Source organism: Bactrocera dorsalis, chromosome 3, assembly GCF_023373825.1.
Source record: "Bactrocera dorsalis isolate Fly_Bdor chromosome 3, ASM2337382v1, whole genome shotgun sequence".
In the NCBI taxonomy this organism is placed as follows: domain Eukaryota; kingdom Metazoa; phylum Arthropoda; class Insecta; order Diptera; family Tephritidae; genus Bactrocera; species Bactrocera dorsalis.
The window spans coordinates 73,089,242-73,105,015 of NC_064305.1; the positions used below are offsets into that span (position 1 = coordinate 73,089,242).

The 15,774-nt window shown below is 36.3% G+C and overlaps 1 protein-coding gene across 19 annotated transcripts in view; it reads left to right on the plus strand.

Annotated features, from left to right (window-relative positions):
• Positions 1-12,478, plus strand: part of LOC105223364 (VID27-like protein) — a 50,954-nt gene extending 38,476 nt beyond the window's left edge. For 7 of the 19 annotated variants that reach the window (XM_049453245.1, XM_049453230.1, XM_049453231.1 and 4 more), the window contains 5 exons: positions 695-846; positions 972-1,054; positions 8,286-9,430; positions 11,878-11,936; positions 12,138-12,478. In XM_049453245.1, coding sequence (XP_049309202.1) covers positions 973-1,054; positions 8,286-9,430; positions 11,878-11,936; positions 12,138-12,249 — 1,398 coding nt within the window. In that variant the 5' untranslated portion in view covers positions 695-846; position 972 and the 3' untranslated portion in view covers positions 12,250-12,478. Of the gene's footprint in view, positions 1-40; positions 153-379; positions 630-671; positions 847-971; positions 1,055-1,385; positions 1,562-4,451; positions 4,890-8,285; positions 9,431-11,877; positions 11,937-12,137 lie in introns of those variants that run through there. The other 12 variants (XM_049453236.1, XM_049453244.1, XM_049453242.1 and 9 more) reach the window with 12 other exon arrangements.
• Positions 12,479-15,774: the final 3,296 nt, after the last annotated feature.

Sequence of the window (15,774 nt, forward strand, 5' to 3'; positions counted from 1 at the left end):
GCCAAAAAAAATATTAGTCGTCAAACCAGTGTCCCGCTATTACGGCCAAATTACGGTTTATTTATTTGTGTACATAGTTTTGGCAAATTTGAAGCACACGACAGCCGTCAATTGGCAAGCAAAAGGGCGTTGTGGGCATGGTGCGGTGGAAAGTAGGTTGTATTAATATACATATGTACATGTACTCATACGAATATTTATGCATGTTCTACAGCGTACGTCAGCGCGACGCACGAGCTGCGCAATAAACGCCAGAACAACTGAAGGAGGCGCACAAAAGAACATACTATATTTTACTTAAAGTATATATGAGCATTGTGTTTTAGTTTTTTTTTGTAAATATATAATATACATATGTACATACATATGCGCATAAATACATGAATGTACTTTTTAATTTCGCTTAAGAAAAATTTTTGAACTCAATATTGTGCATTTAAAAATTGTGTGTGCTCATTGCTGTGTTGAACGTTTCATTGAAAGCATTACTTGTACGTGCGTATTCGCCGGGAGCTGCTTGATAAAATATAAATACCATCCTTTTGGCACTTGCATAAGAAAAATCGTAACGGAAATATATATAAAAAAGTACCAAAAGTTATTGTCAAAAACAATTTCACTCTAGTTTTGTGCGTGTTTCGCCAACATAACTGGCTTTAAACTGATAAAAGTTGTTGTGTCTGTATTTTTTTAGGTGACGCCAGACGGTTTAGCGGACAAAGGTGGCATCCGTTTGGGTGATATTATACTAGAAATTAACGAAGAAGACGCTACTGAGCTTACACTTACTCAAGCGCATGAGAAAATTGCAGCTTGCGGCAAGAAAATCCATTTCCTTGTGAAGAAGTGAGTAGCTTTTTTACAACTGCAGTTGTTGTTGTCTGTGTTGTGCTTTGTAGTTGCGTTATAGTTTCCGTATATCATTTCCTGTGCGAGTAAAAACGAAATATTATTTCTTCTGTACTTTGCAGCATGGAGGAAGATCCAGATTTCGAGTTGGGCGAGGAAAAGTCTATTGTGCTGCGTGTGCCAAAACCGGCACCACCGCCGAAGGGTGAGTGTGAAACGACTGCATTTTTTGCCAACTTCAATATATGTATGCTGGCAATCTTTCGCCAGTTGTGGCATGCAACCGTTTGTATTTTGTGTGGCATGCACTTAATCCCAGTTTCCTTCACTTAGTGGCATGTTGTTTATACGCTTGCATTTGCATGTATCCAACGCATATTTAATCCGAGTTTCCGCACTTTCTTCTTACCTTTGCACGCATATTCTGAAAATTTTTTTGTCGTTGTTCTTGTTTTTTTTTTTGCTTTTCGCTTTGTACTCACTTACTAACGCGGTTTTCTTGGTTTATCAATTTCGTTTCTTTTTATTTTCTGTAGAGTTCACCCCAACCCCATTGCTAGGCACCCGTTTTTGGCATCCCATCATGTGGATCGATCCACCCGAGCCACCGAAACCGAAGAAAAAGAAAACCAAAACCGAAATCGATGAAGAGGGCAATGAAGTTATCATTGAATTGAGTGAGGATGAATCCTCAGAGGATGAAGAGGAAAAGGTGATTTGCTTAATGCACATCGTAACATTCGATGTGATAATTTATCCTTTCATGCTTTACTCCTTTTCCCCAACTACTACCACTACTACCGCTAATTGACACGCTGATGGCTGCGCGCCAAACATTCATACATAATTGACGAGTTGCGTCACAAGCAAAATTTGATAAACGCGTTGTAACTCTGTCAGGATACATACATACGCATACATAGTAAACTCTATGGGTTAAAGGCATTTACATATGTACATACGTAATGAAGATTCTATTTCATAGCGAACTAAGAAGAGGTCATGTCCTTGTAGTAAGTTGCGTCTATTGAGTTCAAAGTGGGCTAGGAAATAAATAAGTAGAAGAATGGTTCTTAAGAACAAATTGTGAAAGATATTTAGTGAAGATTAATAGTCTCAGCTTAGAGGTACCAAATCCTTTCGAAAAGCTTTCGTAGATTTTAAAGGGTTATTTTTTATTAAGGGGATTAGAGATAGCAAATTAATTTCTCGTTCCGAAGAGAGCTTTGAGAGCTGAGAGCTTTTCGAAACTCTCAGAATTGGAGGGCAAATTTGCCCAACTCGCCGGGAATAAGTATTTTTGTACACTTGAACTTTAGTTAGGTTCGGAAGCCGGCTTTACGCGCCGATAGAAGGGCATATTATCACGCCTGGTGGTAGAAGGTGATACTAAGCTGAAGTTAAGAATATTTCTGTATCCTTCGGCGATTTTCAAAAATTTGTCCCACAATATTCTTTTATTTCAATATTTTGTATGCTTGACGAATAATTCGTGGATCCGCATTATAGCCTTTTTCAGAAGAGGGTGATCATTTACTATGTCTCTGTCATAAAAATCATATATACATATATTTACTTCATTATTAAACTCGTTTGGGTGCCTGGCCATAGCGGAACCGCTAGAAACAGTTAAGCTGATGAGCTAGGGATGCCTTTGTCTCATCTTGTCTCACCTTGTCTCATAGGCTGTTATGTTGTCCAGTGTATTCTAGCACTCAAACTATGAACCTCTCTGACTGATAACGAGCCCCTCTGCGACTGCAATATCCTTCTGGCCCAGAGTAAACGGGAGGGGACTTACTGAACTACTTTTTTGTAACAAGATTCATCTTGCTTCAATTGTAAGGCTTCTTATAGGTTACTGTCTAATAGGCATTGATGAGGTAGGATCTTGTCGAACGCGAATTGTCAAACTTGGTTGGAAAGAGATGATGTAGAAACATCTCCTTCATTTCCCAGCTTTTGCAGGACTAAGATTAAAACCACTGGGCTATTATACTTTTGGTGAACCAGGAGAGATTCCGCCTCAAAAATTTGTGATAGGCTCGAATCACGTTGAATTATGTAGGGCTTTACAATCAATATATAAGAGTTTTAGGTATCACAACTATATGACGTTCTAAGTTATCTAAGTAAAATCGTTTTAATATGATGCACCTTTTAATCAAACTCTGACCTCATATGTGCAATATTTTTCTCTGAAATTAATTCACATTATGATATGGCGAGTGATCTACTTGGAATGACTTACTGCCAAGTCCGTGGTTTAAGCGTCGTTGTCTCGGCCCTTGTTTACGGCGCGAAAGGATCCATGGTTAGATCTGTTATAAAATGTACTGACTTTAAAAGAGGATAGAGTTGATCTAGATTATAGAATTTTTCTTTAATTGAATGACTTGAACTTAGAGTTACTTACTGAAAGTTTCATACACGATGTATGAAGGGCTGTTTCCACTGACTCACCCTTGTAATAAGCATGATGCGCTCCTGATAAATGATAGTTTGGAATACGGCCCATATGTGTCAGCCGATCCTTCTTCAGCCTTTCAAACTTCAGTACGAAAGAGGAGAGCCTGGTGGGCCAAAATTTCTTTACCGTGACGTGAGAGCTTTTACCATTTTTTGGAATGAACGTAACTCTGACTTTTCTCAAAGCCCTGGTAAATCCCAGTCTTATGAAGTTCGCGTAGATATATGTCAGCCAGTTTCATGATCATGATGGGCGGTCATCAAGAACCCTCCAATCTGAGACCGCTCGGCTGGCTACCTGAAAGCTATAAGATATATCACTTTTGAACATTATAAGAAATAGCTTAGAATATGTCGGTTTCCACTTCAAATTATAGCCAGTAATGTCAATAATTAATATGTTCATTAAAACTTTTTAAATTTTGAATATTACAGCCCTTCAAAAACTTCAAAGTTAAACCAATATAAGTATGTACGTAGTTCTTTTTAGGAACACTAAACTGGGTATTTTCCTTTAAAAATAAATAAATATGAAATTAACATAACTTGAGTAGACCTTAATTATTTTGGGAACTGATTATGGAAAAATAATTTTGAAGGGGCTTTATCTATTTTCTTAACTTTACCACAAGTTTGAATATACATAGAAACATAAAAATACCCGCAAAGAAAACGACATTCACATTAAAAAAAAATCAGATCCAAAAATATACTAAAATAAACCAAAAGTTTGTTTACTACCCAAACAGTTTTTGGCAAAAGACATGCTAAAGCAAATAAAATCAATAAAATACCGAGCTTATAAACACCTAAAACCGTTAAGATGTCGTTAACACCGTAAAGTGCCTTGACATTAAAACGCAACCACTTCCGCATGAAATTCCAAAGCCAACCACAGCAACCACCCACTAATGCATATTCTACTTTACGACTGTCACAACGATAACTGTACAATAAAAATTAAAAAAAAAAACAAAATTCTCTATTCACAACCCGCGCTGCCGCCGACGCTGCTGCTTTAAACCATGCTTTGTTACGCCCCACCAAAACCAAACCACCGTGAAACGCCAAACGCTTTCCGCCATTTGAATCGACTGTGTATGTACTTCTTCACCGCCGTCGTGCCATCGCAGGAATTGCCACACCATCGCATCATACGCAATATACGCCGCTTCTTCGCCGAGGTGGGCGAAAATCATGAGCTGAGAGAGCGCACCATTGAGGATATGCTGCTGGCGCTGCCCACCGCCTCGCGTTCGATGAAGCCCACCACGCAGCCGCGGGAGGACAACAGGGGTCGACGCAATGTTAATGCGTCGAACGCCAAACGACGCGGTGGACGTCAATCGGGACGTAAAAGTGGTCGCAAAACGGCAAAGGACTCAGATGATGAGGATACGGACGAAGATAAAGACGAATATGATAGTGATGAGGATTAGATTAGCTTGGCGAGGGGTGAAGAGCTTGCGAATAAATATTATTGCGTTTTGAAATTTTGTCCGCTTTACATAAATCACAATATGAAATTATAATTAATTAAAATAAATTTTTGCTGATAACCAACCAAAGAAGGTACTATTGTATATATGTAAATATAATGCTTATGAAAATAAGGAGGGAACAGGATTTGCGCACAGTAAATGAAATATAAATATATATTTTGTATTTTGAGTATGTAAATATGTTGTTGAACCGATATCCGTGAGTTGTAAATACGTTTTTTTGAATTTTTCGTTTTTTTTAATCCTTGTTTGATAAATTTGCATGGAATTTTAATTTTTAAACTATTATTATATCTAAATTAACAACACACTGTTCCAAAAACGACTTTTTTCTGGGTATTCGGCCAAATCAAATTTTTTCGCGTAAATTGAGGCATGAGTAAAAAATTAATCTCTGCATTCTTCGAAGTTAGCTTCGAATTCGAAATATTTGTTTATGAAATTTGGTTCATTAAGAATTATCATTATTTGTTTTAGTATAGTACATAGTTACTAAAAAATTAAAAAAGATGGACATAATCTACATTTTCCTCCTACTTCAATGATCTATAACACGGTCTATTATATGAAAGTTGTTATGTGGGGCCAAAGTCGGATCTCCCAAAAAAAATTATTTCAATATTTTGATTGAATATTTTTATATTACACTGGAATATGAAGAAAACATTGATGATATAATTAATTGATTAATAAAGTTTTCAGTAAATTTAATTTAAAACTTTGAAGGCAAAAATTTCGATATTGAAAGTTTAGTATGAAAAAATTGTGTCACACAATTCCTAAGCACAAAAAATTAGTTTGGTACCAGCCGAGTGTAATTAATGGGCAGTTCTAAGATTACTTTAGATCAGTTATCTGACCTAACTGATCACTCAAAATAACAGGAAATCACATTTAGACTGCTAAATGTAGGCTTTGTAAGGCCAGATTCACACTTTTGTGATTGAAATTAATTCTTGACAAAGCGCCTTGAATCTATCACAAATCTATTCAGGTGCTTTTTTTCTTTTCCCTTATTTTACCTTGATACCTAAGAGTCTTAGATATTTTGGTCTTGATCTGGTAAATGCGGGACATCTGAGTGGGAACTAATGAGATGACTATTAAATATTGGGTTGTCAAAAAAGTCTTGCGGTATTTTTTATTGAATCAATTCGTGTGGCACCCATATATCGAGCTTCTTAGTGACTCCAAACTTCTTCAAATGGTTTATAACGGTTTGATGACTACTATGCCGTTCTCTTTCGACCAATTCAGCGATTATATCGCAATTTTCGATGACAGGCCTTCCGGAGCGTGGCGCATCTTCGACCACCTCTACACCAGAACGAAAACGTTGAAACCATCGTTGTGCGGTGCAAATGGAAACTGTATAGGGTCCATAAACTGCACAAATTTTAATGGCGGCTTGATATGCATTTTTGACTTTATCGTAGTAGTACTGTAAAATATGCCGTATTTTCTCTTTATTTTTCTCAATTTTTGAGACGCTAAAACTCACGAACGACTAAAAAGAAACGACAATTAATCAAACACGTGTTACCGCGTGAAATGAGCTTTCCAAAAAGGTATAGCATGACTCGATGCGACGATAAAACTAGAACTACGCGCTTTTAGCGCCAACTAGCCAAAATACCGCAAGACTTTTTGACAACCTAATATATCGAAAACTTCTTGAAAACTTGAAAATACGTTAAAAGAAAAAAGGTTAATAACATGGTGGTAATCTGTTTGAGCGTGATAATATATAGAAAATATTTTTTTATTTTCTCCTGTCTCAGAAATTATTCCCAAGTATTTTTTGATGACAAAACAGTCTCCTTCTGTTTCAATACGGCTTTTTGTCGCGGTCCAAAAGCGTGTCGAAGGAGTGTTATAGCTCGTTGGCCGGTATGCCGGTGCAAGCTTTTTGAATGGCCTCTACGTCTGTATAACGCTTTCCTTTCATGGGCAAATGCATTTTTTCGAAAAGGAAGAAGTCGCACGGTGCCATATCAGGTGAATACGGGGAGTGGTTAATGATTAAAAGGTGATTTTTGGTCAAATAATTGGATCAAATAATTGGATTCTGAGCAATTTTTGGTCGTCAGTCAATTTGTGCAGAACAAACCGTGCAGAAATGTTCAGTAAAAATGCGATAAATCAGGTTTTGGAGATGTTAAATTCCATTTCCATGAATTTCAATGATGATGTTGGCTGATTTTTGATGAATTCACGCATAGTTTCGATGGAATTTCCGGTGACCACAGATTTTGATAGGCCCACATGTTGATCGTCATTTGACACTTAAAACGCAATAACTTCACTTCCAATCAATGAAATGTCATGAAAGTCTCGCTGGACAATCAATAAAGATTCTAACGCAACAATCGACATATAGATAGCGCCACCAGGGGCCGCTAGATTAAAAAAATTCTAGATTCTGTTTACTTTGGAACGCACCTTGTACTCATGATCCGATACATAATGCGACTACATTTTAAAGACAACTTAATTAAAAATTTGGCTGAATCAGTTATCTCAAAATACGAATTGAATTTAAGAAGTTTTCGTGATTTGTGGAACCGATGATTTCAAAAGTGGAGACTTCAATGGCTGTTAAGAATACTAATATTATAAGAAAGGATTTGACTGTTTGTTTGTTTGATTGACTTGAAAAATTCTTTCACTTTACATTTTCAAGAAATCCTTACTGAAATGTCAAAACGTTTAAACCAAGCTGTAAAATAAGAACTAAAATGTTGATTATAAAACAAAACAATGTGCTACGACTTAGCAAAACATATAATTATCTACAAATAATTTTAAGACAACATATGTCAAACTGTTATAAAGGGTGACCCATTTCGAGATTCCCTACTTTTCCTTAAAGAAAAAAAAAAAAGAAATTATACATTTATTGGCGAACGTTTATTACCATTCGAAAAAACATTATATATTTTTCTGCCGTCGCCGTGGTTTACATGTTAATGGCGTGCGTCACCCTGATACCACTTCCGAGTAACATTGAAAAGTTTTTATAAAAGCACTAGGCATTTACAAAAACCAATACAATAGTAGTTGCCATACTGCTTTACTTACGACATGAAAGTTTTTCCATTTAGCATTGCAGAATTCAAAATCATTGAGCATAATAATATTAGAAAGAGAAAATATTAAAACAAAATTGACAACTAAACTTTTAATAATTTTTTTTTAATATCACAATTTTTATTACCACAATATATAAGCAAAAACCTTATTTCTTTTAAACTTATTCAAAATACTAATAGTTTTATTTGCTAAGTTTTTCAATATTTTTACTAATAATCAAATTTTTATTACTAAGTGTTATAACTCTTCCATTTCATTTTCTTTCCAATTGTAAGCTATACGCTTACATCTGTCATTTGCGTGTTTTTCTCTCGTTTATTAATTTCCGTTTAATATTTAATTTCCATAAAATTTCTCCACCACTGTAAATAGTGAAATCGGCTGCTTCAATAGAGGCTCGCCTGCGCGAGATGCAACGTAAATTATCGGAAATTGCGGAAATACCGAAAATACTCTCCTCCACACTCGCCACTGTGTCGCAAACATTCGAGAAATTGAATCCCAGTGATTTGCAGCAACACCGCAAGCATTCCTACGATGAGGATGCACTAGATTACGAGCTAAGTGGCGCCAACGCCGAACAACGTCTCAAGTTGAAGGCTAAAGGAAAAGCAAACGCCAAAACCGCTGAGCCATTCGGCGGCGCGAAAATGTACTTGGCAAAAGACTCGACGCCGGAATCGGATTATGCATCGGAAGGCAATTATGAATCAAATGAAGCAGACACGGATGACGATTATGACATTGCTGATGGCGGCGACGGCGACGGCGGCGGTGATGCTGACGATGATGATGATGAAAATGCTTGCGAGGGTAGAAATATTAAAGAACGTAATGGAGCGAGCAAAGCAGCCTATTTTGAGCACGTTGAAAGTGGAACAAGTAATTACAATTCGCGCGCAAGGGATCCGGTAAAAAACAAGGCTGGCAGTGAGGCAGAAGCCGCCATACCATATGCGTTTCTGACACGAATGCGACCGGCCAAGTCGAGTCTGCCGCAGCGCAAACAATATAAGCAACAACATCATCACGACAATGTCAATGACAGCGCTAATGTTGTTGTAAGTGACAAAGATTACGACGATATAACGACGACGGATGATGAAGCTCAGGATTATGCCGATGATGATGACAACGAGGATTCTGACGAAGATGTTGTAACAGCCAGACTCGTTAGTGACGACTCAGGTAGTGAGGTTGAAACGGAAGTCGCTGACGTGGCAGGCAATGGTGATGACGACGATGACGATGCCATTGATGATGACGAAGCGACGGATGATGACGAAGATTTCCTAACTGCCACCTACACCTGGAATTTGAACAAAATACCTAAGTTACAGTTGAATGACGAGAAACAATCGGGCGACGAGAGCAATTCATATAAGGATCAGATTGACATGGATGACACGGACGAGGAAAAGCCGAAAAAAAAAGCGCGTTGGTGCCATGCTGACGATGACTTACAGAAGGAAAAACATTTGCAGTGGGTCGATGAGGAGGACGAAAAAGAGAAGAAGGTAAGTGCCGTCTGCTGTTTCATAAATATTTATATGCACATTTTTCTGATTTGTGCGGTTTTTCGTGGATGGTGGTAGGGAAGCCATCAAGCAGGAAGCTTTTAAAATGGCTAATGTTTGCATTGGGTGTGCGCTGTCAAAAGTGAAGTGATGAGCCATAAAGTTTGAGGTTAAAAATTACTTTTAATAACCTAACGGTGAACCGGGTCTGTGCTTGGCTTGAGTACGTGTGATTATTTATTTTTTGATTGATCTATAATTTTAATTACTTCATTAGGGCTAATAGCGTTTTATTATGAATATTTCTTACTTACAGACTATTCAAGTGTGTTGGTTTTTACGGAGTTTTCAGTTGCGTGAAAATCAACTAATTATTGCAATTTTTTTTAAGTTGAGAGTTGAACACCTTCTAATACGTAACCAAGCTACCTTTGAAGAATAAAGTGGAGATATTCACCATAAGTTCTAAGAAAATTATTTAGTAAAAGGGTTAACAGTTAATTAGAGTGGTCGTTTAGTAAAATTTTATATCACAATGCTAAGGACACGAGTACGTTTAAAACCCAGATCAGAATCGGGAGCTTTAGTTGGAGTAAACTTCGGTTTAATATCAACTGTTTCTAAATTTATGGTCGTCATAATGGTCCTGTCAGATCAACAATTGAGCGTCTAGTAGAAAAATTTGAATCCACGGGCTCAGTGTGAAAAGTTCCCGTACCAGTGAGACAAAGTAGTGCCCACAGTGTCGAGAATATTGCTGTCGGTAGCGCAAAAATTGAGGAAGACCCAAATCAGTCTTTCGTTCTCAAGCATTGGGAATCTCTTTGACGTCCTTGCGGCGAATTTTGTGAAAAGATCTTGGTCTACATCCTTACAAGATCAAATTAAAGCAAGAACTAAAGTCGCTTGACCAACATAATTGTTGTATATTCGTGTATCTGCTGGGCAACAACTAGAAAATGATTTGGATTTTCGTCGATAAATCATCTTCAGCGATGAAGCTCATTTCTGGCTGAATGGTTTCATCAATAAGAAAAATATAAGTTATTGGTCAGGCAGTTATCGATACGTACTCTGTGAGTCACAATTACATCCCAAAAAAAATACGGTTTGGTTCGGCTTATGGGTCGACGGCGTCATTGGGTCGTACTTCTTCCGTGATGATCAAGACCCGAACGTTACTGCGAATGGGAATAAAACCGCTCAATCAGAACCGAATTGGTTGATGTGGACTTGGACAATATGTGGTTCCAACAGGGCGGCGCTACAAGCCACACGGGGAATGTCCCAATCTATTTATTGGAAACCAAGTTTGCTGAACGTGTTATCTCACAAAATGACCCAGTAAATTGGCCGCCTCGGTCGTGCAGTTTGAAGCCGTCAGACTATTTCCTATGGGGCTACATTAAGTGGCCCATGCTAATAAGCCAGCGACGATTGATGAGCTTCGTACCAATATCGAACCTGAAATTGCAGCAGTATCAGCCGATTTATGCTTGAAAACCGCGTCTGAACGTCTGCAAGCATGCAGAAGAAGTGCAAGAGAAATCGAGTTCCATACATAATGGCATCGAACGTACTTCTACAGGAATAAAGAATTTCATTGATATTTCAAACCATTTTTGTTTTATTTAAAAAAAAAAAAAAACTTTTGTAGCTCTCTTATTAGAAACCCCGTTATTTGGGTTCGATTCGTGTCAATGTTCGACTCGTACCAAAAGACTTGACTCTTTTCAAAAACCGTATCAAATAGAAGGCGCTAACAAGATGCTTGACAACGTAGCTGAAGATCCTTCACTCATCTAACGCATCGTTACTTGTGACAAGACCTCGAATTTCGGGTGAATGGTGATCCAAAAGTAAGATAAAACTGTTGAAAGGACGGCGCTGATTTTGCCTAAACACGAAACTAGAGTCATCGCTCAGTCACCGAATTCCCCAGATTTAGTTACCTGCAACTTCTTCTGATGTTGAAACTGGGAAATCCTTTTCGGCGATCACGATATGAGTTCATTGAAGCCATTAAAAGTCATTTACTGAAGGTCGTCGCAGACGAGACTTATAAAAATATATGGGAAATTGAATAAGGTGTTGTTTATATTGGCTCAAAGAAGTCTATTTTGCAGAACATAATAAAATACAAGTAGATAAAATGTTGTTTTTTTCTTAGTCCGGGTTATTTTTGATCAGACGGTTTATAAACAACAGAAAGGTGAATAAATTATATAATATCGAAAATATTTATTTAAAAGAAATTACTTGGTAAGATAGCCAATTCTATTGACATTTGAACGAAAATGAAAAGAATAAAAGTCCTCCGGCATCCATTGGATTGGTCTTAATCACGCTTTTGTTAGACGGTTATAAGTCCACTGTGTCAGCTAGATGATAATAACAAGTATAAACTTTTATTTAAAAAAATTCAACATTTTATTCATTTTTTTCAGTTTGCCGATAAATTGGAGCGCTCTTGGCCTTGGGCAGATCGAGAAAAGATTATTTACAAGTAAGTAAAGGAAATATACTAAGGTGCGTACACTTTTTAAACTACCTACTTATGAATGAACGTACATACATACATATATAGTGCACAATCTTGTGACTATGTATTTTATAAAAAGTAATTTTTCCCTCACCACCTGTGCTTGGAGTACATAAATTAAATGCAAAGAACGCTACTCACGAATGATTTCCATCTTCTTCTCAGGCAATCAACTTGTCACCTGGTACGTCGCCGTCCTTTGGGTTTGGTTGAGCAGCGCATCAAATTATTGGCTAAACAGAATCTCAGCGACAGCTTGGAACGACAGCTGCAGTGAAATTAAATCATTGCTTGGACAGGTTATTGGCAATAGTTCCATTGACATTGCGGAATCGAGTTGATATGCTATGAGAACTGCCATTATTAATATACCGCTAGTCAAATACATATTATATATTGTTTATATATTCCTTATATTTATCGAAAGAATGTCATATTAAATCGTTATTTAGCTATATTAGCGCCCATTTGCATATTTCATTTTGAATAAAGCGTTGTTTTTGAAAGTGTGTGGATTTAATTTGAAGTGACAAAGAGGATGTATATACGAGTATAATATATGTGCTTATATATAACGGGTGATTTTTTTGAGGTTAGGATTTTCATGCATTAGTATTTGACAGATCACGTGGGATTTCAGACATGGTGTCAAAGAGAAAGATGCTCAGTATGCTTTGACATTTCATCATGAATAGACTTACTAACGAGCAACGCTTGCAAATCATTGAATTTTATTACCAAAATCAGTGTTCGGTTCGAAATGTGTTTCGCGCTTTACGTCCGACAAATTTTGTTCAGCGATGAGGCTCATTTCTGGTTGAATGGCTACGTAAATAAGCAAAATTGCCGCATTTGGGGTGAAGAGCAACCAGAAGCCGTTCAAGAACTGCCCATGCATCCCGAAAAATGCACTGTTTGGTGTGGTTTGTACGCTGGTGGAATCATTGGACCGTATTTTTTTCAAAGATGCTGTTGGACGCAACGTTACGGTGAATGGCGATCGCTATCGTTCGATGCTAACAAACTTTTTGTTGCCAAAAATGGAAGAACTGAACTTGGTTGACATGTGGTTTCAACAAGATGGCGCTACATGCCACACAGCTCGCGATTCTATGGCCATTTTGAGGGAAAACTTCGGACAACAATTCATCTCAAGAAATGGACCCGTAAGTTGGCCACCAAGATCATGCGATTTAAACGCCTTTAGACTATTTTTTGTGGGGCTACGTCAAGTCTAAAGTCTACAGAAATAAGCCAGCAACTATTCCAGCTTTGGAAGACAACATTTCCGAAGAAATTCGGGCTATTCCGGCCGAAATGCTCGAAAAAGTTGCCCAAAATTGGACTTTCCGAATGGACCACCTAAGACGCAGCCGCGGTCAACATTTAAATGAAATTATCTTCAAAAAGTAAATGTCATGAACCAATCTAACGTTTCAAATAAAGAACCGATGAGATTTTGCAAATTTTATGCGTTTTTTTTTTTTAAAAAAGTTATCAAGCTCTTAAAAAATCACCCTATATTTATGTATTGTATATTTGAACGAGTTGTTGTGACATTTTAATATATATAATTTGGAATGGGCATTATTAATATAGATACTTACTACTGTGGGCAAAAAATAATAAGGCTAATGAATTTAAATTTCGCGCGAAATCCCATTCGTCACCATACTTTTTTTAGGTTGGTATGTAAGTATTTTTTTCCCCATAAAATGATTTCCTTAAGCAGAAAAAAATCCCTGTTTGAATCAAATAACCAGTATATTGAGAAATTACTTAAACAGGCGATCATAAATTAAGAATAGTTGTTACTATATTAAAAAAAAATTTACTCCACCAAACATAAGTATGTAACATCATCTGCTGTATGACCTTGGCGCTAAAATATTTCGTGTTTCAATTCCCATACTGTTACTACTTAAAATTGCATTGGACGTTTTTTATGTTACACAGTTTGTTATTGTGATTTTATTTGCCGTTTCTCATCTTCGTCACAGTAAAAGCCAAACATAGTTTTGGTCAGTTTGTTTAAGACTTGTTGTTGCATAATTCGAAGTTCACAAATATTATGGAAGCGAGTAAATTCATTACATTATTGTAATCCTGATTTTCTCGTGTAGTACATTGTAGCAGTTCGTACGAGAGGATCGTTAGCTGTACGTTGTCTTTGCTTTACAAACATCATTAAATTTTGTGAGAGTGAGTTAAATTGTTTTTATTTTTCATTTGCATGTCCATGCTTGCCATTAAGTGCTACTTTGTTTGAAGGTAAGCAGAATTTTCATGAATATTAATTTTTCCATATTTATTCAGCTTAATTTTTTATTTCATTACTTGCTTAACTAAGTTTTTATGTAAATAATATTATGTATGAAGTGTTTATATAAAGACATTTTATTTCGCTTCTTATTTAGCAATATTTTTTTATAATAATACACGCCTAGACCAAAGCGCAACATGTTTTTTTTTGCTTGGCACCTTGTGAGTAGATTTTTGTCGCGATCACCATTGATACACTGGCAAACAACGTATTAAGCTCAACATTCAATGGGAATCTTAATGGCAAAAAAAAAAAGTATATAAAAATGTATTTTTTGTATCTTCTTTATATAGTTGAACAAAAGAAAAACTAATTTTTTAGCGCTTGAGCAATTAGACAACCATTTAATAACAAATAATTATTTCAATGTAGCTTTCTGTGAAACAAATTGCATGACCCGACTTTGATATTGTTTTAAGAATTTTAATAAGGATTTTTGCTAATAATAACAAACAAAAATAATTCGTGAATTAATTTTCATATCAATCGCATTGTACTAATTGACACTTGCTATTATTTATACTGTAGCATACTTTTAGGCGCAAATTTTATTAACCCTTAGAACACACCATTCGCATTTCGAATTTTCTTTGATTATGTCGATATTGTTGTAGCGGCAGAAAACATTCCAGTAGTAATTTCGAGAAATAGTGGCGGGTTTATAGTGCTTAGCTTAATCAAAATTCGGGGGCAACTCGGTTACTTTGATTTGACTGACCTGGGATTGTTTCTTGGATTATTACTTAAGGCGCTGATTTTGGCCTTGCTTTCACATTTACTAATTTTTATTTCAATTTTAAAAATATTTTTGCTTCTCTTTCATTTCAGAAGATCTCTCAAAGACCTCACTTTTTCTATACATTTGGATTGAGGGGTTACATGGGCTTATGGGTTTCTAAAAATCGATTTTTTTTTATAATCTTATTAAATTCTACGACACGTCTAGAATATTGTCGTAAATTTTTAAGTTGATGCGAGTAATAGTTTCGGAGATACAGCCTTGAGAACTTGTGCGCTCGAGGCTAGCTAGGCTAAGTGCCCCGTCTTGCAACGAATTTTTATAGAAGCATTATTTTTGAAGTCTATTGGCGAGATTTCTCGAGAACTACTCAACCAATCTTCATGAAATTTTACACAGGTCTCTGAGATATATCCTTAAAGACTTGTACGAAGAATCTTTTTTCGATTAAAAATATTTGCAAAATATATTATAAAAAATTTTCACTGAAATATTAATTTCTTGTTAAAAGTAAGCCAAAAATCAATTTTCATTTTTTTCCCTTCTTCCGAGAGGGTCTCCGGAAAGGACGTCGCAATCGCCTAATTAAAAATATTTTTTTCCGAAAATTTCAGAATTTTTGTTAATAGTGTACGTTTGTGACAATAAAAAATTATAATAAAATATTTAAATATAAAAAGAATTTAGGAAAAAAAATAATATTGAAAAAATTCTGTTGTTTACCCGAGGAAACTTATGTA